This window comes from Eumetopias jubatus, unplaced genomic scaffold (genome assembly GCF_037043125.1).
Source record: "Eumetopias jubatus isolate StellerSeaLion01/CBP00866 unplaced genomic scaffold, mEumJub1_p1.0 scaffold_12, whole genome shotgun sequence".
NCBI lineage: Eukaryota > Metazoa > Chordata > Mammalia > Carnivora > Otariidae > Eumetopias > Eumetopias jubatus.
This window is the reverse complement of record NW_028274818.1, coordinates 80,640,000-80,665,318: the sequence shown is the minus strand read 5'-3', so window position 1 is coordinate 80,665,318 and position 25,319 is coordinate 80,640,000. Positions and strand designations below refer to the sequence as shown.

The 25,319-nt window shown below is 39.4% G+C and overlaps 1 protein-coding gene across 2 annotated transcripts in view; it reads right to left on the bottom strand.

The window, feature by feature from the left end:
• The window catches only part of MRTFB (myocardin related transcription factor B), a 197,314-nt gene that overhangs the window by 43,466 nt on the left and 128,529 nt on the right, over positions 1 to 25,319 (bottom strand). For both annotated transcript variants that reach the window (XM_028117628.2, XM_028117629.2), the window contains exons 4-8: positions 24,616 to 24,681; positions 22,507 to 22,562; positions 21,116 to 21,191; positions 10,132 to 10,293; positions 8,656 to 8,834 (exon numbers count right to left, since the gene is read on the bottom strand). In XM_028117628.2, the coding sequence (XP_027973429.1) occupies positions 8,656 to 8,834; positions 10,132 to 10,293; positions 21,116 to 21,191; positions 22,507 to 22,562; positions 24,616 to 24,681 (539 nt within the window). The remainder of the gene's footprint in view (positions 1 to 8,655; positions 8,835 to 10,131; positions 10,294 to 21,115; positions 21,192 to 22,506; positions 22,563 to 24,615; positions 24,682 to 25,319) is intronic.

The window sequence follows — 25,319 nt, the reverse complement described above, 5'->3', positions numbered from 1 at the left end:
CCACCCAGGCACCCCTTATTTACCTTTTTTTATTTTTTAAAGATTTTATTTGAGAGAGACAGAGAGGGTGAGAGAGAGGGAGAATGAGCATGAGTGAGGGGGAGGGGCAGAGGGAGAGAGAAAAGCAGACTCGCTGCTGAGCAGGGAGCCTGACGTGGGGCTCGACTCCAGGAACCTGGGATCATGACCTGAGCCAAAGGCAGATTAACCGGCTGAGCCACCCAGGTGCCCCTATCTTCTTTTGAGAAATGTCTTCTAGTCCTTTACCCATTTTTAAATCAGGTTAGTTATTTTTCTGTTGAGTTGGGGGAGTTGTGTATATATTCTAGGTATTAACCCCTTATCCGGTGATTTGTAGATATTTCCTCCCATTCCATGGGCTGCTTATCACTCTGTTGATAGTGCCCTTTGATGCACAGAAGTTTTTCATTTTGATAAAGCCTAATTATTTTTTTCTTTTGTGGCCTTGGTATCATATCCAAGAAATCATCACTAAGTCCAGCATCATAAAGCTTTCCCCCGTTCTTCTTCTAAGAGTTGTATAGTTCTAGTTCTTATGTTTAGGTCTCAAAGTGACTATTAGGGGCCAGAATGTGAAAGCAAAGTAAGTATTAGAATTACCATTATTCATTTTTGGTAACTGAGTTATGGTACTTGTGTAGACTGTACAGTTGAGGAAATAATGTTATGTATGTATTTGTGAAAGAATACAAGTAACAGTTGTCATGATGAGTCACAAGAGGATGACACAGGATGCTATGCTGGAAAAGGGTCTTAGGAAGAATCTCAAACTGTTGGCTTAATAAGAACAAAGTCACTAGTTCAAACCCTGCGCAGGCCAGACAGATGCTCTCTTGATGACGTCTGCCCCGGGGAACACATGTGAAGTAAGTAGCTCAGTGCCAGGCCCAAAGAAGTGCTCAGCACATGTTGGTCAGTATTTTTTTATCCCTCATCTCAGTTACAGTCAATAATTCTTGATTTATTTATAAGTAAACAGGAAAGGCCTATTCTGTCAAATGTACACTTTAGGCCCTTTCCTTCTGGTCACAGGAGAACGGAGTTAGGCACTAGGATGGAACACGACCTCACGGTTAATGCTGGAACCAGCTCAAAATCGAAGCATTAACAGCTACAGCATTAGGTACATCCTGTTACCCTTAACAGGAGAAATTGTAGCCAGTATCTTGGATGTCCTAATTCAGGCTTTTATTGGTAAGCATTTGTGATAAAATTTAGGCTCATTTTAATTATGTCATATGCATGTACATGGCTTACCTGTTAGACCTTGCTCATCCTCTTCGTTCGCTTAAACTTAAGGTTTCTATATTATTTGGAAAAGGTCATCTACCTGAAGGTTACTAGATACAAAGGGAAAAAGTACACCAAGTTCCCCTAAGCTCGTCTTCATGTAAGTACACTGAGTAACGGATCCACAGGGTTTCCTATCAGCACTATTTCTAATTTGGCACAGGGGTCGTCCCCATAGCAGAGACTGTGAAAATGAACACAGATTCTGTCAGGTCACACTTACAGGTAAGCGTGTGAGGGCTTAACATAAATGATTAATTAAATGGCTTAAGAAATTACAGAGAGAAAAAAAAATCTTTGGATTAAAAGCACCAGTGAAACAGCTCCTGGTGCCCACATGTGGCTAGCTGTTCGTAATTTTCTGCGGCTTTCCATTGTTCAAGAATTGCTTAGGCATAAAATAAATTGAGCTCCAATATGTGATGTGTGTTCCATTAATGTTCTGGCAAATTCCTTTCCAGCTGTACTTTGATCAGAATTGAAAAGAAAAAAGTCCAAGGAATGGCAGTGCTAGTCTTTTACAGACCACACAGAAATACATATTTCAAAGAAGAATTTTTTTGGGGGGGGGTACAATGTATGTTTTGAAGAAAGGACAATGGTAGTGTATTATACTGTCCACAGTGTGAAATCATTAGCATTTTAGCACTGGGATTGAAAGAGAAGAGCCTGGAAAATATGTTCTTTACCTAGATATTATGCGTTAATGTTTTTTTTTTTTTTGGTAGGGAATATATCTTTTATTTAAATACTTTCCTATAGGACTCAATCCTCTGGTATTTATCTGTGTGTTCTGAAAAAGAATTCAGGAGACAATATGTCACAACACATTTTGGAAATAAAGCAAGCCAGAAAGGTACCTTGAGCCTAATTTTCTCTTAAGTAATTATCTGTAAATATAACTTTTATTTATTTTCTATTTATTTTTTAAAGATTTTATTTATCTGTCAGAGAGAGAGGGAGAGAGAGTTGCACACGAGCAGGGGGAAGGGCAGAGGCAGAGGGAGAAGCAGGCTCCTGGATGAGGGACTTGATCCCAGGACCAGATCATGACCTGAGCCCGGATGAGGGACTTGATCCCAGGACCTGAGCCCAAGGCAGACACTTAAGCCCTGAACAAGGAACTGGATGAGGGACTTGATCCCAGGACCAGATCATGACCTGAGCCCAAGGCAGACACTTAACCGACTGAGCCACCCAGGCGTCCCTGTAAATATAACTTCTAAAGAACCAAAAAGAAATTCCCTGCACTGGCCCTGAACTATTAGGCCAAATATTAAAAAAAAAAACAACAAAACTGAACAGGGAAATTAGAAAAATGTGTTTAAGCCCTGGAATTAAATGTACAGCACAAAATGATGACTATTAGCATATGAAAAACCTTGGTTCAGGCAAACAAGAAGCAAAGGGAAATTTGTGACAGAGTTACTCCAAGTGTGATCTGTGGACCTCTATTAGCTGCCTGCAGTGGAAATTTGATGCTATCCCACTACTCTTTTTTTTTTAATTTAAGTAATCTCTGCACCCAGCGTGGGGCTCAAACTCACAACCCCGAGATCAAGAGTCGCATGCTCTATGGCTGAGCCAGCCAGGCACCTTGCTACCCCACCCCCACTATCTCATTGTACTCTGCAAGACTAGCCCAAAATATTTTGGAAATTAAACACACTACATAAAACACAAACACATAGTAGTCTTTCGCTACAGGCAATTTGAGGACCACTGGTCCACAGTAACTAAATTCACCATTATACTCTCACAGTGAATTTCATTTTAAAGATTGAAAATTAAGAATCTCAAAGAATACCCCAAATACAAGACGTTTATGTTGTTCTTCTGTTATCTTGTCTTTATGTGGGCTATTTCAATAACGGTGAGGAGACGGACTTTTGGGGGGGGGTCCAATGATAATACTAAAGCAGGAAAAAAGAAATTGCAGAGATAATCTCCTAGGGTTTTTCATTCATTAAAGCAATAAGCACTTGCTGTGTGCTGGACCCTGCGTGTTCAGGATTAGGTCACTAAGATAAAATGAGGGGACATCCCGGCCCTTTGGAAACTTGATGTCTGATGAAAAGCAGTGTTCTCAGCCATTTTCCTGTACTTGAACTACAAATGTGAAAGTAATTATATTTAGGGAAATAAATACATTTTATATATACGAAGTGAGATGCCTAGACAAATTCACTAAACAAACACTAGATAACAGTGAAAATAATTAAAGTACAAAATGTGCTCAAATGCTAATTATTACCCCTAGATGACACCAAAATCCCTAAGACTTTACAGGCATCACAAAATTTGCCTGTGCAGTTGATTACAAGACCAAAACCAAAAACCTACAACTTACCTATAATCCTCCTCAAGGATCCTCTTTCTTCTACATCAATACAGCACAGTTAATGGGGAGATCCTTCTTTAATTGCATGAATAAAAGTGTAATAATGAGAATCTCTGTCAGATTCCTTACTTAAAAATACTAACACACTTAGTTCAAGGGAGTTTTATAAAGGACACACAATTTAAGAAGGTCTCAAGGTATAGGGGGCAGAAATTATGCACCAGGTAAAGTGGAGGCAAGCCAGCTTAGCTAGGTTCTAGGTTCGTTTCCTTGACCGTGTGAGTGGGCAGCGCATCACTCTCTGAAGTGGGTCTTCCGCTGTAGGCCTTGCTGACCCGACAGACAGAAAGCAGACTGTCCGTGGTCGGCACGTAGTAGACGGAACCTGTGCTCTAGCAACAGTACTGTTATAAAAACTAGCGTTTCAGTTCTGGAATGACCCAGGGCTTAGTGTGCGTTGCACTCTGGCAATAAACAGACCATATTTATTCTTCAAGAAACACTGCTATTCTTTTTTTCCTTCAAGGACTCTGGGAATGTCAGCCCACTGGGTGGGACTCCCTCTGGTTAAAGCTCCTCACTTACAAACTTAGCTGGAGACCAAGTTTCAAGAGCAAAGCAAAAAACCTAATACGAGCGATGCAGGGAGAGGGAAAATGCCATCTCCTACCACACAGGTGGAACCGTCATGACGCCATTACCAGGTCGATGGCTGACGCGACAAAAATCCCGTGTGACTGAAAGCTAAGGCCACGCTAAGAGCTGTCTGGTATCCTGACCTACTCAGAGAACCAACAACCGAAATGGCTAAGTAGAACTGGTTTTTGATGCTATTTACTTGCATACTTGACATTCTTTTTAGCCCTATTTTTAAAGCTCAAAACCAGGGTGCAGCCAGTATGTGAGAATACAGTTAGGGCTGGTCTCCCGTGCTCTCCCTTTCTGCCAGCTTCGACCTCAGCCCATGGGCAGGTCGCTGACCCCACCTTCTTCCAACCCAGGTTCCAGCCAAGCCAAGCGGCCAGTCACTCTTGCCCTGAAACTCTGACGGGAGAATATGAACTTAGGTACCCACACAACCTCTGATGAATCCCAGCTGGAGAGGCTCTACTGTGGAAGAACACAAACACGGACCGCTTCTACAAGCCTGGCACCCGTCAGTGCTTGTGGTGCTGAACTGTGGCACGCTTTTTCCACACCAAGGGCCTGTGGGACATGCTGGCCACACACACACACTCTCTCTCTCTGTGTCTCTGAAGTAGCTCTTGTCCTCCAAAAGTCAAAGTCCCTCTCCTGAGGGGCTCACATTTTATTTAGTTGGAAGCACATATACAATAAGCAAATAATGTATTTCCGATCATGGTGGTAAGGGCCAAGAGAGACCTAGTCCCCACCAACAGATATCCATGAATGAGAAGAAATGCTGCAAGCAAATATGCAAACATTTTGAATCCCCAAATTTCTGTACCTCTCTGAACCCAGGCCTTGTCTGGTGTAAGGTTAAGCCAGGTAATTGCTAAAGTCCTTCCAACTCAAAAATTCTACGATGCTTGGCTTTAACAAGAACATTTTCTACTGAATCTAACCAATTCCATTAAGTAGTTCAATAGCTGTGACTTTAAGATAACTAAATAGTTATTAAAATTTCAGTAAGGCAAAAACATTATAAGGAGATGAAAAACTAGCGTAAGAGTTCTTATATAACCAAAAGAAAGAGGAACATCCATTGAAAAATAAGAGATGGGAATTTCCAATGCAATTATCAAAAAATATTTGTTAGATTCTTTGCATGCACTAGATTTTCAGTTCCCAACACAATCTGACTCATAACAGGTGCTCCATAAATACTGTTGAACAAATGAATTCAATCTAACCAAAATCAAGGAGTCAATTAAAACTTTCAAATCTCCAGTGTGCAAGGTTTAAAGTAATGATATTACCTGCTTGTGGGAAAGACACAGTGACAGTGGGGACCTGTATTACCCTCCCGGAAGGCAGTTCAAGTGCCTACCTTTTACCTAACAAAAGGTCCAAATCCATTTCAAAATCTGGCTATTATCCAAAGAAATAATCAGACAAGTGCACAACAATGTATGTATAGAAACAATGTGTGCAGCAAATACGTGAGAATAAAACAGGGGCTCTTGGGGCGCCTGGGTGGCTCAGTCGGTGGGAAGTGTCTGCCTTTGGCTCAGGTCATGATCCCAGGGTCCTGGGATGGAGCCCCGCATCGGGCTCCCTGCTCAGCGGAAGCCTGTTCTCCCTCTCCCATTCCCACTGCTTGTGTTCCCTCTCTTGCTGTCTCTCTCTAATAAATTTAAAAAAATTAAATAAAACAGGGGCTCTTACTGTGTTCGTAAGAGTGAAAAATAGAGACAAGTCTGGACAACCCACAATACGAAATTGGTTAAAAGATGAACTTAGCTACCCCATTAAAAATGAGATTAATGTAATTTATTGACAAGGAACACTATAAGGATTATGATTAAGGTATAAAAGTGATTTAGACCTAAGAGTTCCTGCATGACCCAGCAGTTCCATTCCGAGGTAAATACCCAAGAGAACTGAAACACACGTCCACATAAAAACTTGGCCACACACATTCAAAGCACCATTACTCATAATGGCCGCATGTCTAGGGGCTATAGCTCAGGAGTAGAACATGTGACTACGTAAGAGCCACATGCCCCAATCAAACGTCCATGAACAGACACTCAAAATATGGTATATCAATGGACTATTTTTTAGTCATAACAAATGATGTATTGATACAGGCTGTAACATGGATGAACCTTAAAAACATACCAAATAAGAGAAGCCAATCACTAAAGATCACATATTGTATGATTCCATTTATATAAAATGTCCAGAAGAGGCAAATGCAGAGACAGAAGTAGACTGATGGTGGCCTAGGGCTGGTGGAGGGGAAAACGGGGAATGACTGCTAATGGGTATGGGCTTCTTTTCTGGGATGATGAAAATGTTCTGGAATCAGGTAGTGTTGATAGTTGCACAGCTCTGTGAATATGCTAATAACCACTGAATTAGACATTTTAAAAGGATGAATTTTCCCAGTGCCATTTTTTACAGAAATAGAAAAATCCATCCTAACATTCATATGGAATCTCAAGGGACCCCCAAGTAGCCAAAAACATTCTTGAAAAAGAACAAAGTTGGTCTCACACTTCCTGACTTCAAGACAAACATATAAGCCAATGCAACAGAATTCAGAGTCCTTAAATTATTATGTATGTGGTCAAATGATCTTCAACAGAAGTGCCAAGGGGAAAGGACAGTTTTTTCAATAAATGATGCTGGGAAAATTGGATATTCACATGCAAAAGAATGAAGATGGCTCCTTATCTTACACCATATACAAAAATTAAAATGGGTTAAAGATCTAAATGTAAGATTCAAGCCTATAAAAATCCTAGAAGAAAACAGAGAGAAGCAGCTTCATGACACTGCATTTGGCCATAATTTCTTAGTAGAATACCTAAAGCACAGGTAACAAACCCCAAAATAGACAAATGGCACTATATCAAACTTAAAAACTTCTGTGCCTCAAAAGACACTATTAGTAGAGGAAAAAGGCAACACAAAGAATGGAAGAAAATGTTTGCTCATCATATATCTGAAAAGGGGTTAATATCCAGGATATACAAAAAACTTCTACAATTTAACAGCAGAAAAACAAATATTCTTATTAAAGATGGGCAAAGGACTCAAATAGATCTATCTCCAAAGATGATATACAAATGGCCAACATATGAAAAGATGCTTAACAGCACTAATCATTATAGAAAGGCAAATCAAAACCACAATAAGATATCACTTCATACCACTAGAATGGCTACTATCAAAAGAACATAAATTAGTAAGTGTTGGTGAGGATGTGGTGAAATTGAAACCCTTGCATGCCGCTGGTGGGAGTGTGAAATGGTACAGCCACTATGGAGAATGGTATGGTGGTTCCTTAATAAATTTAAGATAGAATTCCCATATGATCCATCAATCCCACTTCTGGGTATATGCTCCAAAGAATTGAAAGCAGTGTCTTGAAGGGATATTTCCAAACCCATGTACCTAGCACCATTATTCACAATAGCCAAAACAGGGAAGCAACCCAATGTCCACTGACGAATGGATAAACAAAATATGGCATATCCAAATAATGGGATATTATTTGGCCTTAAAAATGAAGGCAATCCTGTCACAGCCCAGAACATGAACAAACCTTGAAGATTTTATGTTAAGTGACATAAACCAGTCACAGAAAGGCAAATATTGTATGATTCCATTTATATGAGACATCTGAAGGAGTCAAATTCGTATGTATGTATGTATATATGTCTTTATTTAAATTCCAGTATCATTAACATGCAATGTTATATTAATTTCAGGGGGACAATACAGAGATTCAACAATTCTATACTTGACTCAGTGCTCTTCGTGGTAAGTGTACTCTTCAATCCCCATCACCTACCTCACACATCCCCCCACCCTAAAGTAGTCAAATTCTTAGAAATGGAAATGGAATTGTGATTGTCAGGGCCCGGAGAAAGGGGTTGGGGGCTGCGGTTTAAAGCGTACAGTTTCAGTTTTGCAAGAAAAAAAGGTTCTGGAGATCTGCTGCACAACAATGTGAGCATACTTAACAAGACTGAGTCACACATTTTAAACTGGTTAAGACGGCAGAAAAAAAAAGGAGGGGGAGGGTATATTTTATAGTATGTGAATTACATCCCCAACAAAAGTTATGAGAAAAATTTTTTAAAAAGCAAACTACACAACCATTTGTAAAATAAAAATGTGGACACAGGACAGAAATAAAATCTAAGAATCTACTGAAAAATGTTAACAGCGTTTGTATCACAGGTGAAAAAAAAATCTCTATTTTCCCACACTTTTAGACTTTTCTTCTGGAAGAAGAAACGTAGTTACCTTGATATATAAAAAACAAGGCACTCTCTGTTTAGGGGGAGAAACGAGAAATGTGATACCTGGGCTGGAGTGTTTGTAGTCACAGGAGACGGAGATTCGCTAACTTTCGGCTCACTTGGGGACGCGGCTGACCCCTGTGACTCCTGGCTGGCTGGCTGGTCTGGAGACAAGGCATCACTGCTGTCTTCGTCAAATGAGAAATCACCCTGAGTCTGAGGATAGTCGTCCTTCCCAACGCCTAAAGAAAGAAATGATTTTCAACTTATCTTGGCCTTGGAATACCAAGCTTAAAATGATAAGGAAGGAGAAACATTGTTTGTTACAAGAATGTAAGAAGCTGGCTTAAAAAAAAAAAAATTGAACATAATGTACTTCCCAGAGGAAGAACACACCACTACCTATGATGAATACTTGGGGAAAAAGTCAGACCTGCATCAGATCAAGCCTTTGGATCCAACTACTGGTTTCAGGAAGTACAGAAGGCAAGAAAAGTTTTCAGTGACACTGGGAATGCTAATGCATTCAGTTAAGATCCAGTATGTGGACAGGCTAGAGAACATAATAAGGTCTGCTCCCCAACAGATACACAGTAAGAAAAGAGGAATAAGACCCACGCAGGAGATTAAGACGTAAGAGAGACATCAGCCAAAGAGACAAGGTGTAGATCTTGTGTGGATTTGGATACAACTGTTAAAAAACATTAAGAGGCGTGGGAGAAAATGGGGCCACAACTCGGTATCTGTTGATGAGTCCTACTTCTTGGAGTGGCCCAGTGATACTGACACCTCACCGTTTGGGCTCCTATTTCTTTGGGACTGAATGGAATCATCAGTGAATGTACTACTTAGGATCACTGACTACAAATTGCCTAAGATTTAAACTCATACTAGTACAAAATACGAAGTCCCCAGAGTAATGGAAACTATAATGGTTTTTATGGTAGGATATTAACTTTTCAAAATTGCTTGCTGACTACGTGGTATTATTCCAGATTTTTTGTTTTTCTGCTAAAACTTTTGCCAGAAAAAAAAGCCTGTGTGTGTATGGGCGGGGGGAGGTGGAACCATTAGTAACTAAGTGTGAGAAGATCAGGGTAAAAGGGACAGATATTACCCTTCTTAATAAATACATCTGTACTCATGTGCTGTTTACTTTGCTGAACTGACACTGAACAAGTGATTTATCTTTCCTAGAAGTAAACAGAATTAAATAACGAAGTCTGTAAAAATCTTAACACAAGAGGAATTAAATGGTGTAATGCAATAAAGTTAATTTAGAAAACATCATAATGAAATTGGAACCTAAGGACATCAACCTCAGATGTGACAAAAGGAATCTCTGTGTTAACTGGTAAGAGATGCTAGTCTTAGCAGGCGTAAATAACAATAATAATGGGAATTGGTGCAAGTGTTAATCAATTTCTACTTCACCCAGAAAACAACACTCATAATTGGTGCTGGCTTTTTAGATTAAATTTGTTTTAAATTTCCAAGTTCCTCTTTCTCCCAGAAAACAGTAAATTTTTGGCATCTTGCCTATAATTGCTTCCTTAACACTGGAGTCTACGGGAAGGATGTTCTTCTCTACCAGCTCCATAGGACCAGGTCTTTGAGCAATCTTTTCATTCAGATCATCAGCTAGTCGAGCTCTTTTCAGCTTCATCTGAGTGGCCTGCAAGGACGGCTCTGCAAATGTCTCTAAAAGAGGAAACACAGTTTTAACCATTACTTGAATCACTCTATTCCATAATGTTATTTCAGGCCAACTGAATTTAATTTAAACTGGCTTAAACATATTTTTGTTTATGTGTTCTCAATGTATTTATGGAAAGAGAAAATGACCGTCTAAGAATGCTCTAGTATACATTTATATATTTTTAGTCCTGGATACTTTATATTGTCTATACAATGCCCTCAGACTCAAATTAACATGAACTGAAGCCAAAAACTGGGGTACTGCTATTGTTTATTTATGGTAGGAGGGTTACATTGACATTTATTAGGTCTTGGAGATATAGAGGATGGACAAGAGAGATGTGGTCCATGGCTCAAGAAGTATATAGTTTTAGATTTGGCTGTCTTGGAAAGTAAATTCCTAGAAACAGGGGCACTGGATCTTACTTAGGTTATAAGCTTCTCTGCAGGAGTCAATGGGAAGAGCTACAGATCATATTCTTAGATTGATCCCTGTGTGTCTCATAATTAAGAATCTGGGTTTAGTTCTGAATATATAACTTTGAAACATTCAATTACTAGGTAACTAATGGTCATAAAGAAGCCTCAACTAATCTACTTACAAATGGATGAAATTGTACAACAAATGTGAAAGTAATGTAAATATCGTAACTCTTTCATTTGGGTAATTCTGTCAATGACTTGCATTTCTGGTACCTCTCATTAACATTTTATTATTATTATTTTTTTTAATTTTTTATTTTATGTTAATCACCATACATTACATCATTAGTTTTTGATGTAGTGTTCCATGACTCATTGTTTGTGCATAACACCCAGTGCTCCACGCAGAATGTGCCCTCTTTAATACCCATCACCAGGCTAACCCATCCCCCCAAACCCCTCCCCTCTAGAACCCTCAGTTTGTTTTTCAGAGTCCATCATCTCTCATGGTTCGTCTCCCCGTCTGATTTACCGCCCTTCATTCTTCCCCTCCTTTTTTTTTCTTAACATATATTGCATTATTTGTTTCAGAAGTACAGATCTGTGATTCAACAGTCTTGCACAATTCACAGCGCTCACCGTAGCACATACCCTCCCCAATGTCTATCACCCAGCCACCCCATCCCTCCCACCCCACCCCCACTCCAGCAACCCTCAGTTTGTTTCCTGAGATTAAGAATTCCTCATATCAGTGAGGTCATATGATACATGTCTTTCTCTAATTGACTTATTTTCACTCAGCATAACACCCTCCAGTTCCATCCACATCGTTGCAAATGGCAAGATCTCATTCCTTTTGATAGCTGCATAATATTCCATTGCGTATATATACCAAATCTTCTTTATCCATTCATCTGTCGATGGACATCTTGGCTCTTTCCACAGTTTGGCTATTGTGGACATTGCTGCTAAAACATCGGGGTGCATGTACCCCTTCGGATCCCTACATTTGTATCTTCGGGGTAAATACCCAGTAGTTCAATTGCTGGATCGTATGGTAGCTCTATTTTCAACTGTTTGAGGAACCTGCATACTGTTTTCCAGAGTGGTTGCACCAGCTTGCATTCCCACCAACAGTGTAGGAGGGTTCCCCTTTCTCCGCATCCTGGCCAACATCTGTCGTTTCCTGACTTGTTAATTGTAGCCATTCTGACTGGTGTGAGGTGGTATCTCATTGAGGTTTTGATTTGGATTTCCCTGATGCCGAGCAATGTTGAGCACTTTTTCGTGTGTCTGTTGGCCATTTGGACGTCCTCTTTGGAAAAATGTCTGTTCATGTCTTCTGCCCATTTCTTGATTGGATTATTTCTTTGGGTGTTGAGTTGGACAAGTTCTTTATAGATTTTGGATACTAGCCCTTTATCTGATATGTCATTTGCAAATATTTTCTCCCATTCTGTCGGCTGTCTTTTGGTTTTGTGGACTGTTTCTTTTGCTGTGCAAAAGCTTTTTATCTTGATGAAGTCCCAATAGTTCATTTTTGCCCTTGCTTCCCTTGCCTTTGGCGATGTTTCTAGGAAGAAGTTGCTGCGGCTGAGGTCGAAGAGGTTGTTGCCTGTGTTCTCCTTTAGGATTTTGATGGACTCCTGTCTCACATTTAGGTCTTCCATCCATTTTGAGTCTATTTTTGTGTGTGGTGTAAGGAAATGGTCTAGTTTCATTCTTCTGCATGTGGCTGTCCAATTTTCCCAACACCATTTGTTGAAGAGACTGTCTTTTTTCCATTGGACATTCTTTCCTGCTTTGTCAAAGATTAGTTGACCATAGAGTTGAGGGTCCATTTCTGGGCTCTCTATTCTGTTCCATTAATCTGCGTGTCTGTTTTTGTGCCAGTACCATACTGTCTTGATGATGACAGCTTTGTAATAGAGCTGGAAGTCCGGAATTGTGACGCCGCCAGCTTTGTTTTTCTTTTTCAGCATTCCTCTGGCTATTCATGATCCCTTCTGGTTCCATACAAATTTTAGGATTATTTGTTCCATTTCTTTGAAAAAAGTGGATGGTAGTTTGATGGGGATTGCATTGAATGTGTAGATTCCTCTAGGTAGCATTGACATCTTCACAATGTTTGTTCTTCCAGTCCATGAGCATGGAATGTTTTTCCATTTTTTTGTGTCTTCCTCAATTTCTTTCATGAGTATTTTATAGTTTTCTGAGTACAGATCCTTTGCCTCTTTGGTTAGATTTATTCCTAGGTATCTTATGGTTTTGGGTGCAGTTGTAAATGGGATCGACTCCTTGATTTCTCTCTCTTCTGTCTTGTTGTTGGTGTATAGGAATGCCACTGATTTCTGTGCATTGATTTTATATCCTGCTACTTTACTGAATTCCTGTATGAGTTCTAGCAGTTTTGGGGTGGAGTCTTTGGGTTTTCCACATAAAGTATCATATCATCTGCAAAGAGTGAGAGTTTGACTTCCTCTTTGCCGATTTGGATGCCTTTGATTTCTTTTTGTTGTCTGATTGCTGTGGCTAGGACTTCTAATACTATGTTGAATAGCAGTGGTGATAGTGGACATCCTTGTCGCGTTCCTGACCTTAGGGGTAAAGCTCTCAGCTTTTCCCCATTGAGAATGATATTCGCTGTAGGTTTTTCATAGATGGCTTTTATGATACTGAGGTATGTACCCTCTATCCCTATATTCTGAAGAGTTTTGATCAAGAAAGGATGCTGGACTTTGTCAAATGCTTTTTCTGCATCTGTTGAGAGGATCATATGATTCTTGTTCTTTCTTTTGTTAATGTATTGTATCACATTGATTTGCGGATGTTGAACCAACACTGCAGCCTAGGGATAAATCCCACTTGGTTGTGGTGAATAATCCTTTTAATGTACTGTTGGATCCTATTGGCTAGTATTTTGGTGAGAATTTTTGCATCCATGTTCATCAGGGATATCGGTCTGTAATTCTCCTTTTTGATGGGGTCTTTGTCTGGTTTTGGGATCAAGATAATGGTGGCCTCATAAAATGAGTTTGGAAGTTTTCCTTCCATTTCTACTTTTTGGAACAGTTTCAGAAGAATAGGTATTAATTCTTCTTTAAATGTTTGGTAGAATTCCCCTGGGAAGCCATCTGGCCCTGGGCTTTTGTTTCTTGGGAGATTTTTGATGACTGCTTCAATTTCCTTAGTGGTTATAGGTCTGTTCAGGTTTTCTATTTCTTCCTGGTTCAATTTTGGTAGTTGATACATCTCTAGGAATGCATCCATTTCTTCCAGGTTATCTAATTTGCTGGCATAGAGTTGCTCATAATATGTTCTTATAATTGTTTGTATTTCTTTGGTGTTGGTTGTGATCTCTCCTCTTTCATTCATGATTTTGTTGATTTGGGTCATTTCTCTTTTCTTTTTGATGAGTCTGGCCAGGGGTTTATCAATCTTGTTAATTCTTTCAAAGTACCAGCTCCTAGTTTTGTTGATCTGTTCTACTGTTCTTTTGGTCTCTATTTCATTGATTTCTGCTCTGATCTTTATTATTTCTCTTCTCCTGCTGGGTTTAGGCTTTATTTGCTGATTTTTCTCTAGCTCCTTTAGGTGTAGGGTTAGGTTGTGTATTTGAGACCTTTCTTGTTTCTTGAGAAAGGCTTGTATTGCTATATACTTTCCTCTCAGGACTGCCTTTGCTGTATCCCAAAGATTTTGAACAGTTGTGTTTTCATTTTCATTGGTTTCCATGAATTTCTTTAATTCTTCTTTAATTTCCTGGTTGACCCATTCATTCTTTAGTAGGATGCTCTTTAGCCTCCATGTATTTGAGTTCTTTCCCACTTTCCTCTTGTGATTGAGTTCTAGTTTCAAAGCATTGTGGTCTGAAAAGATGCAGGGAATAATCCCAATCTTTTGGTACCGGTTGAGACCTGATTTGTGACCTAGGATGTGATCTATTCTGGAGAATGTTCCATGGGCACTAGAGAAGAATGTGTATTCCGATGCTTTGGGATGGAATGTTCTGAATATGTCTGTAAAGTCCATTTGGTCCAGGGTGGCATTTAAAGTCTTTATTTCCTTGTTGATCTTTTGCTTAGATGATCTGTCCATTTCAGTCAGGGGGGTGTTAAAGTCCCCCACTATTATTGTATTGTTGTCAATGTGTTTCTTTGCTTTTGTTATTAATTGCCTTATATAATTGGCTGCTCCCATGTTAGGGGCATAGATATTTACAATTGTTAGATCTTCTTGTTGGATAGACCCTTTAAGTAAGATACAGTGTCCTTCCACATCTTTTAGTACAGTCTTTGTTTTAAAATCTAATTTGTCGGGCGCCTGGGTGGCTCAGTTGGTTAAGCGACTGCCTTCGGCTCAGGTCATGATCCTGGAGTCCCCGGATTGAGTCCTGCATCAGGCTCCCTGCTCAGCAGGGAGTCTGCTTCTCCCTCTGACCTTCTTCCCTCTCATGTTCTCTCTCTCTACCATTCTCTCTCTCAAATAAATAAATAAAATCTTAAAAAAAAAAAATCTAATTTGTCTGATATAAGGATTGCCACCCTAGCTTTCTTTTGGTGTCCATTAGCATGGTAAAGGGTCTTCCACCCCCTCACTTTCAATCTGGGGCTGTCTTTGGGTCTAAAATGAGTCTCTTGCAGACAGCATATCAATGGGTCTTGTTTTGAATCCAATCTGATAGCCTATGTCTTTTGATTGGGCCATTTAGCCCATTTACATTCAGGATAACTATTGAAAGATAGGAATTTAGTGCCATTGTATTGCCTGTAAGGTGACTATTACTGTATACTGTCTGTGTTCCTTTCTGGTCTATGCTGCTTTTAGGTTCTCTCTTTGCTTAGAGGACTCCTTTCAATATTTCTTGTAGGGATGGTTTCGTGTTTGCAAATTCTTTTAGTTTTTGTTTGTCCTGGAAGCTTTTTATCTCTCCTATTTTCAATGACAGCCTAGCTGGATATAGTATTCTCGGCTGCATATTTTTCTCGTTTAGTGCTCTGAAGATATCATGCCAGTCCTTTCTGGCCTGCCAGGTCTCTGTGGATAGGTCTGTTGCCAATCTAATGTTTCTACCATTATAGGTTACATACCTCTTCTCCTGAGCTGCTTTCAAGATTTTCTCTTTGTCACTGAGACTTGTAAGTTTTACTATTAGATGTCGGGGTGTTGACCTATTTTTATTGATTTTGAGAGGGGTTCTCTGTGCCTCCTGGATGTTGATGCCTGTTTCCTTCCCCACATTAGGGAAGTCCTCTGCTATAATTTGCTCCAATATACCTTCTGCCCCTCTCTCTTCTTCTTCTGGGATCCCAATTATTCTAATGTTGTTTCATCTTATGTTATCGCTTATCTCTCGAATTCTGCCCTCATGATCCAGTAGTTGTTTATCTCTCTTTTTCTCAGCTTCTTTATTTTCCATCATTTGGTCTTCTATATCGCTGATTCTCTCTTCTGCTTCATTTATCCTAGCAGTTAGTGCCCCCATTTTTGATTGCACCTCATTAATAGCGTTTTTGATTTCGACTTGGTTAGATTTTAGTTCTTTTACTTCTTCAGAAAGGGTTTCTCTAATAACTTCCACGCTCTTTTCAAGCCCAGCTAGTATCTTTAAAATCATGATTCTGAACTCTAGGTCCAACATCACACTAATGTCCATACTGAGTAGGTCCCTGGCAGACGGTACTACCTCTTGTTCTTTTTGTTGAGGTCATTTTTTTTGTCTTGTCATTTTGTCTAGAGGAGAATAGATGAATGAGAGAACAAAATGCTAACAGGTTAACAACATCCCCAGAAAATATACTCTAAACAAATTAGAAGAGACCTGAAACTGGGGGAAAAGAAAGGGAAAGAAAAAAGAAAGAGAGAGAGAAAAAAAAAAAAGATAAAAACAAACAAAAACAGAACAAAAGAAAAAAAAACAGAATATGATCAAATATGATCAGGCTGGTGCATAGATCAGTGCCACACACTAGATTTTGGGTGTATTTTGGTCTGTTAGAAGAAAGTGACTCCTAAAATTTTAAAAGATAGAAAGACATATATGTACAAAATAAGGGTTGATACGATGAAGGGATGGAATATGACTGTAAAATTGAAAATTATAAAAAATTTAAAAAAAGGAATTGATCAGAAGGTGTTTGAAAAAATAAAGAGGATTAAAAAAAAGTAAAGAAAGAAAGAAAAAAAAGGGAAGAGAATGTGATCAGGCAGGAGACTGGAAAAAAGCCATACACTAGAGATTTAGGGTATATTTTGATATGTTAGAAGAAACTGTATCTCAAAATTTTAAAGAGAGAACAACTTACATATATATATATGCCAAAAATAAAGGTAACTACTATGAAGGGATAGAATGACTCTAAAAATCAAAAATAAAAATTTTTTTAAAAAAGAGATTAATAAGATGTTGGTTGGAAAAGGGAAAAAGAAAAATTCAAAAAAAGAAAAAAAGTTAAAAAAAAGTTAACTTTGAAAGACTAATGAATTATGGTAAAAAAGCCATGAATTCTATGTGCAGTATTCCCGTAGCGCTGGAGTTCTCCCGTTCTCATTGATTGGTAAACTTGGTCTTGGCTGGCTGTTCGTGCTGATCTCCTGGGGGAGGGGCCTGTTGCCGTGGTTCCCAAATGTCTTTGCTGGAGGTGGAGTTGCCCCGCCCTTGCCGGGTCCGGGCTAAGTAATCAGCCCGGGTTTGCTCTCGGGAGCTTTTGTTTCCTGCAAGCTCTTGGTACAGCTTTGGAGGATGAGAGTGAGAATGGCGGCCTCCCAATCTCCGCCCGGGAGGAGCCAAGAACTCAGGGCCCCACTCCTCCATGCGCCCCCAGAGAAAAGCAGTCGGTCACTCCTGTCTCCCCGGTCTCCGGCCGTACTCCGTGCTCACCCGGCCTGTGACCGAGCATTTCTATCTCTGGCACCCGACCCCGTGTGGAGTCGCCAAACCCAGCAGATCCCTGCGGTGCGCTCCTGTGCCGCTCCTCCCGGGGGAGGGAGGGGAGTCTCCCCGGATCTGCCGCTTGTCGGGTCCCTGCTGGAGGAGCAGTGATTGCCAATCACAGTTTATGGGAACCCCGAGCTGAGAGCTCGCTCCTCGGCTCCATCTCTGCAGCCGGCTGCCCCGCTCCGATACCTGGGAGCTCTGCTGCACTCAGGCACCCCCGGTCTTTCTGTGACCCCGAGGGTCCTGAGACCACACACTGTCCCGCGAGGGTTCCACCCCCAGCTTAGCCACTGGAGTTATGTCCCTCAGCGGAGCTGACTTCTAAAAGTTCCGATTTTGTGCTCCATGGCTCTAGCACTTGCCAGAAGCGGCCAACAGAGGCCCCCTCCCCCACTGTCTATCCTCCTGCCTCGGATTCACTTCTCCGCACGTCCTACCTTCCAGAAAGTGGTTGCTTTTCTGTTCAGAGAGTTGTCGCTATTCTTTTCTTCGAGCTCCTGTTGAGTTCGTGGGTGTTCAGAATGGTTTAATCCCTATCCAGCTGAATTCCTGAGACCAGACGAAATCCAGGTGTCCTACTCCTCTGCCATCTTGCTCCGCCCCCAACATTTTATTATTTTGTTCTCAATAATGTTTATAACTGATAAAAAATGGTGAGGTGCTAACCCAAAATTCTGAGTTGACCGTTACTTGCCTCTTAAATTATATAGTAGAAGAAGAATGAAATAAGGAATAAGTAATCTCTGGATCTCTGGATCACTGGTGTGATCCAGAACATCCACTGATGTTCTTTTTTTGGCAGGTAAAATGTCCTGGCTGAAGCCGAAAGCTTGCCAAAAGCCCATAGCCCATAAACTACTGTCCAGCACATCTGAACACTTTTCGTTTCACCAGTTGAGTTATATGCTTACCGAAAGTCAACCTTGATTGTCCACAAAACAGTTCTTATCAGTTCATATCTGATGTCAATACATAATTGAACTAAATGTTATAGGAAAATGATAAACTTCAAAAATAAAATTATTTCTTGGGAACCTAATTTAAATGCTTTGGGATGACTTGATAAAGGTGAGTCATTAAAAATCAAATCGCTGTCAAATTAGGGCAATTAACAACTAAAATATTTGGGAAAATGGTAAAATCTAGGATTTTCAACTCAGATTGCTTTTCAAGGGTCTTTATGTTGTTTTTTCCACACTAAATGGAAATTGTAGATGATGTACGACAGCTGTGGTTTATGCAAGATGATGATCATGCAGATCACTCTCAGGTGGATGTTTAAATGCTTTGTTAAGATCTAGGTAGGATAGTCTTTCTCCTCTCTCCCATCAACACATCCAAGTAATATCAGGAATACATCTGGAATGAAAATATCCCAAAAGCAAATAAGAGAGGCAGGCATTTTGTTATGTTTCTGATCTTGGTCTTAATCATCTCCTCATCTCTCTGGCGCTGAGGCTGAATTTTAGCTGAACTTCAGAAAAATAATTTAGACTTTGCCTGCCAAACATCCAATTCAATCAAAATTGGGATAATGTTAAAAAGTTGGGGGGTGGTTTGAAGTTATTTTTTAAATTACAAATGATATATTCTTTCTTACTTCAAAAATCCCAACTTGAGAACAGATGTCCTAAAAACATCACTTATAGTTTATTCATATACATAGTTAGGTTTTTAAATGTTGGGTTATCTTTATTTAAAAAAAACAAATATGATTCCTTTTGATATCAAGTTAAATGTATTTGCCCTGGTTTTAATGATATTAATAAAGCCTGTTACAGTTAGAAGGCAAGTTGAAACAGACAGCATTTTTCCTTCAAAAATGTCCTTTCTAGGTCAAGATCTTTTTAGGCACAGAAGGAGCCATTTGTCCAGTTACTTAACAGTACATTTGCCTCTTGAAGATTCATTTATCCCTGACAGCAGGTAGCTGTTCCCACCCTAACACTGCAGTTCTGGGAAAGTTCTGGACTTCTGAGAACACAACCGAAAGCAGTGAAAGGCACAGACCTCTTACCTCCCACCCCAGATAGGTAAATTCTTTGGAGTAGAAGAGACCCCACTTTGGGCTATAGATACCAATTTGATCCTTGGAATTTCTTTACAATGTCCTTACTGTCCTAGTCCCTATCACAGCAGCCTGTTTTCTTGCCTATTGAGCACTTTCCACGATCTGTAATTCATTTGTTTTGCCTGTTTATTATCTGTGCCACCAGAATGTAAGCTTCATGCAGGTAGGCATCCATCTGGCTCACTTGTTGGGTCTCTGGGGTCTAGCTCATTGGCCAATGAACGACCACCTCAAATGAGGGCAACCATATCACTTCCAGAAGATTTTTGGACATGTCTGACCTTTAGGATATTATTTCTTATGTTGAGCAACAATCTAATACTTCGTAATACCAACCTAATTCTAATATTAACTCTATCATTAGGCCAGAAGAACAAATATAATATTCCTTCTACTTGAGAACTGTCTCTCAATTTGAAAAATTTTCAGATTCTTTCTGTGTCATCTCAGGGTTGAAAACACTCAAGACTATCACAGGGTCAAGCTCCTGGTCTTGCTCAATAAATGAGAGAAGCAAAACAACAAAAGAAAATGTAACTTGGGAACTTACAGTGAGGAAACCAGCTTTTAAGAATGGTCTGTCTTAGAGAGAAAAACATCCAGGCCTAAGCCACGTGTCTCACAAGAGATGGAACAGAACTGTCCCTACCGTCACTTCACAAGTGATGAAGCTAGACCATCGAGAAAACCCAGGGGGCTGAGTGGAGGGTATTTATGTTAATGGTCAGATCAAGCGGGACTGTTGTGGGTAAGTAACAACAAACAGAAGACATTAAGTGTGGGCACTGCACTGGGTCTAGGTAGCTGAAAATCTAGGGTTAATGAGAGACGATGGACTCTGAAAAACAGACTGAGGGTTCTGGTGGGGGGCGGGTGGGAGGATGGGTTGGCCTGGTGGTGGGTATTAAAGAGGGCACGTTCTGCATGGAGCACTGGGTGTTGTACACAGGCGGTGAATCATGGAACACTACATCAAAAACTAATGATGTGATGTATGGTGATTAACATAACAATAAAAAATTTAAAAAAAAGTGAAAATCTAGGGTTAGACTCGTGGCCACTGTACCCTTCATGATTTAATGGGCATATGTTCCTCACTGATGAAGACATCCGCTGGACCAAAAATGTTTTTCCAGACAGATGGTAGAGACATCTATGGCACCAGTTGGTGGGGGAAGAGTCAGTCCACAAATTGGTTATTTGGAGAATCAAACCCCCCTTCCCCATGTATCTAACATAACATTTTAGCTTTGGGTCTTCATGTTGCTCTCCAATTTGGAGGATGTCAGCCTGTGGGGTAAAAAGTTACTAAAGTGGGAATAAACAGCAATGGTGGAATTCTCACTTCTTTTTTTGAGAAAACACAGCAAAATAAGCAGAAATAAAAATTTTACCTTCTAAAATGTGCATCCTGACAAGTTCAGAACGATCTGGTCGGCTCCGAATCTTATGCTTCAAAAAGTTTTCAGTCTTTAAAAAAGAGAGAGAAAGAGACTTACCATAAATTGTTTATGACTTTTTGTGGTTTTACATTTTTCTCTCAAGGTACTCCATTTAAATAAATTGTATACTCTTTGGTCATGATTTTGGGAAGTAAAGAGTAGAAATTAGTACTTTGAAAAGCTATTATCCAATACATAATTTAAATTGCAGACTTCAAGACTGTACAGGGTTGAAGTGCCTGCTGGCATAAAGTAAGCCCTTTACAGACTTTTATTTTAAAACTTGGAAAAGGCAAAAGCTCTTAATTTGAACAGACATAGGATTTTGATCATTTAAATAGCTAAACATCTATACTTCAGGTCAAATAAAAATCCACCTAAATTACAATTTTTTTTTAAGATTTTATTTATTTATTTGACAGAGAGAGAGACACAGCAAGAGAGGGAACACAAGCAGGAGGAGTGGGAGAGGGAGAAGCAGGCTTCCTGCGGAGCAGGGAGCCTGATGCGGGGATCCATCCCAGGACGCCAGGATCATGACCTGAGCCGAAGGCAGATGCTTAACGACTGAGCCACCCAGGCGCCCCTAAATGACAAATTTCTTTAAAATCCTAATGTATGTTTGTTGGTGAATTCATATCCTTGATCATATTTTCTTATTCAGAACAATCCTCAACTTGAACAATAAGGCTTTCAAATGGGTTTTATATTTTATAAGATTCTAAGAGACCATTATTGCATTCTGGGAAAATTCCTGTGAAATTTTTGGAACCTGCTTATTTTCATATTGCAAAGGAAAAAGTATGAATGTGCATAAGGGTCCTTTAAAAGAAAAGTAATAAACACGAAATCGATGTGCAAATAAGATGGAAACCTCTCAAAGAGTAAAGCAGAGTTGAACCTCACAACATTCTTTTATTCAGCAAATCCTCCTGCCCTTCAAATGTACAGCTACTGCGGGCCCAGTAAAGAAACTACCTAAAGATGGGTAAGTCAGGACATCACTGGGCTGTTGGTCTGCAGGGGTTACAAATGGCAGAACTACTCCATTATTATTCTAAACACTGTTGGTATGCCCCGAAAGCAACAAAGTGAGGTGTGATTTGTCCTTTATGTACAAAACTAGTTACAAGTTTTAAATGAACAAAATGTGAACGTCATGCATTTTCTACAAACTTCCAAGATAAAACCATCCCAAAATATATTACTCTACATGCCATGTGTCCTGAAACTACACTGCATTTTCTCTATTGACAATATTTAGGAGGAAGACTGCTACTTGCCCACAGGTACTTTAAAATAAAAGAGAGAAGCACAGAACATTTGAAACTGAAATTTCTTACTCTGGCTCGTTCCAAGCTTTTTATCTGCTCATGGAATGCAGCTGGGCTCTTCAAAGCTGTGAGAAGAACAGGAATCATTTTGGGAGTAGAGATAGAGGTGTTAATATTTCAGTCAAACGTTAGGGTACATTATGTCCATGTTCCCTCTTAATCTTATTAGTTTGTATCTACAGTTCCATTTATTACTAGTTCTTTTAGGAGATGTGCGAAATTTAAAAACGTAAATGTTTCAGAATTAAAATTATGTCTTCACAAATAAAACAAGTGAACATTTAACTAGAACTGTATACATAATGACAACGCAAATGCCAGCTCAGACGGCTGCAGCCAATAGTTTGGCCAAATTACCACCACCAAGGGAACTGTGTGGTGATTCCTTGACAGGGCTTTGCTCTTAGTGGCCCTATAAGATGCTGGAAAAAGCCCAAATATCCTCAGGACATTTAACGTAGGAGTGATCTAATCTTGAAAACGAGGGCTCTCTGCACTTCCCGTCTAGCAGAGCTGAGTTACCATTTACCATTCACTGCGATCCCAAGTGCTCATAGCCCTGTGCGCTGTGGTCCATCACAATTACATCACTGTTGATCATCACTACCACCTTGCAAGGTAGGTATTAGCCCCAGTACAGATAAAAAGGCTCAAAGCGGTTAAATGAATTCTTTAAGTCATACAACTAGACTGTGGTCAAAGTAGAATTTAAATCTAGAATTGTGAATTACAAAGTTCCATGCTCTTCCTATTGTACTACAATAATACAACTTACTCTAAAGACAGGGCTTCTTTAATATGTTAACTATCAGTACTTTAAATATTCCAGAATCCCAGAGTGTGGATAAGCAATCTTTTGTTAAAACATCATTTACTACAGTATTTCTATCCATTATCTTTGCAAAACCTTTTGTGTGTATGTCCACTTATAACTCTGGGCAGTCAGATAATGTGGATGGGATTTGGGCTATGCTTACTTGGGTTGTCACCTCCAAAACTTGGCCTATCGGCTCTTGGCAGAATTATTTTCAGCTCTGGTACTTGAAGCACCACAAAGTTTCCCAGGAGCCCAGCCCAAATGGGTTTGACTAGGGACCAGCTCCCAACAGTGGACTAGTGGTGGTGTCTTAAACATCCTAATTTGATACTATCTGATTGGTTCATTGTCAGGAATGTAGTGGTAGAGAAATCTGGCAGATCACCAAACCAGCTTTTGCGTCTATCATGATACTAGATTGAAAATATTCAGATAATTATTAGTAGTCCAGGAAACAAGTTTTATTGGGAAAAATATCTACTGCAGAGAAAAACTGTTCTATGAACCAAAAAAAAGTAGTATCAATGATTCAGAGGACAGGGAAGCATAAGTACATTTTGTAGTTTCTCTTTAGTCTTTTAAAGCCAAATAAGTTACTTTTTGGATGAATCGATTTTTAGGTAAACATCCATATAAATAATCCTAACACCAAAGCAACCAGTATTCCCCTCTAAAATATAAAATCACCTCCAAACTTAGTGAGTAAAGGTAAGAACACAATGGGCAAATATTCTAGAATTAACCAACTCTAAAAAATGAAGGAAGGAGGCCTCAAGATACTTGGAAATTATGTGCACTTGGGCAAGAAAGGGTTTATTAATTATAAATAGAATGCTTATTAGTCCTATAACTGAGATGCACTTCATTACAGACCACACACTATATTGTACCAAAGATAATTATTTTGAATTAAAGTAGAACAAGGTTTTTGAATTAATTTTATCATGTTACTTTTGCAAGTCTAAGTCACACTGGACCTATTACGTAGAGATGACTTTAATTATTTCAAAACTAAAACAAATGTTCATGCACAAAGACCTGATCTTAACCTAGTTTCCCAGTTTTTGTTACGTAATACAAAATTCAAGCCCATCTTTTAAGCTGCATATGGTTTTCAGAACGTATTTGAGATGATTCTCTTAGGTTGGCAATGCTAATGCCTGGTTTTCCTTATCAGCTCATTTGGTAATTGTATATTGACTCAATGGACACAGCCCAAAGCAGAGTATGCTCCAGGTTCTCCTCAGACATGTGCATTTTGTTACATCACACTGGAGGTGACAGTGATGCTTAAATCTTACGTGGCATGATGCCCTGGTCCACCAGTTGCTCCCTTGTCCTCCTTTGCTGCAGTCTCAGCTGGAGCACTGTGAAAAGGAAAGAATCACCATTGGAGTTTATAAGCAATGGCGGGACCCAACTTCCCAAGTTCCAGAGGAGATACAACTAAGCTTTATTAAATACCTTCTATTCATAACTGAGTAAGGATACCACCTGGCACCATCTGACTTACAGAAAGAAAATCAGTGTGTAGTTTCTACCTGTTTGGTGAACTCTGAAGTTCTTTTAGCACATTTTTTGTTTAGTTAATAATCTTAATTTAATGAAGAGCTAAGTGTTGTTTAAATACAATCACAAAGTACTCAGCCAATGAACCAAAATGTTTGGCCTATACATTAAGACTTCTTAATAAAAAAACTCTAATTGGTGGAAAGGTGAGATTCCTTGACATTAGTTTTTTTTTAAAGCAAGTTAATAACAAAATTTTATTTTAAGATTGGCTTATTTGGAGAGACTTGTGACATCTGGAACAATCTTTAAATAGCTTTAATGAAGGCCAAATTTGTAATAAAAATTAGACCTGTGAGATATCACTAATAACCTAAAGGGAAATTTCTACATTAAGAACTTAAAGTTTAATAATCTTTGCACAAACATAACACATGTCTCATTCTACAAGTTCTCAAAAAGCCGAGATCAATTGATATCTTACCATTTTAATGAA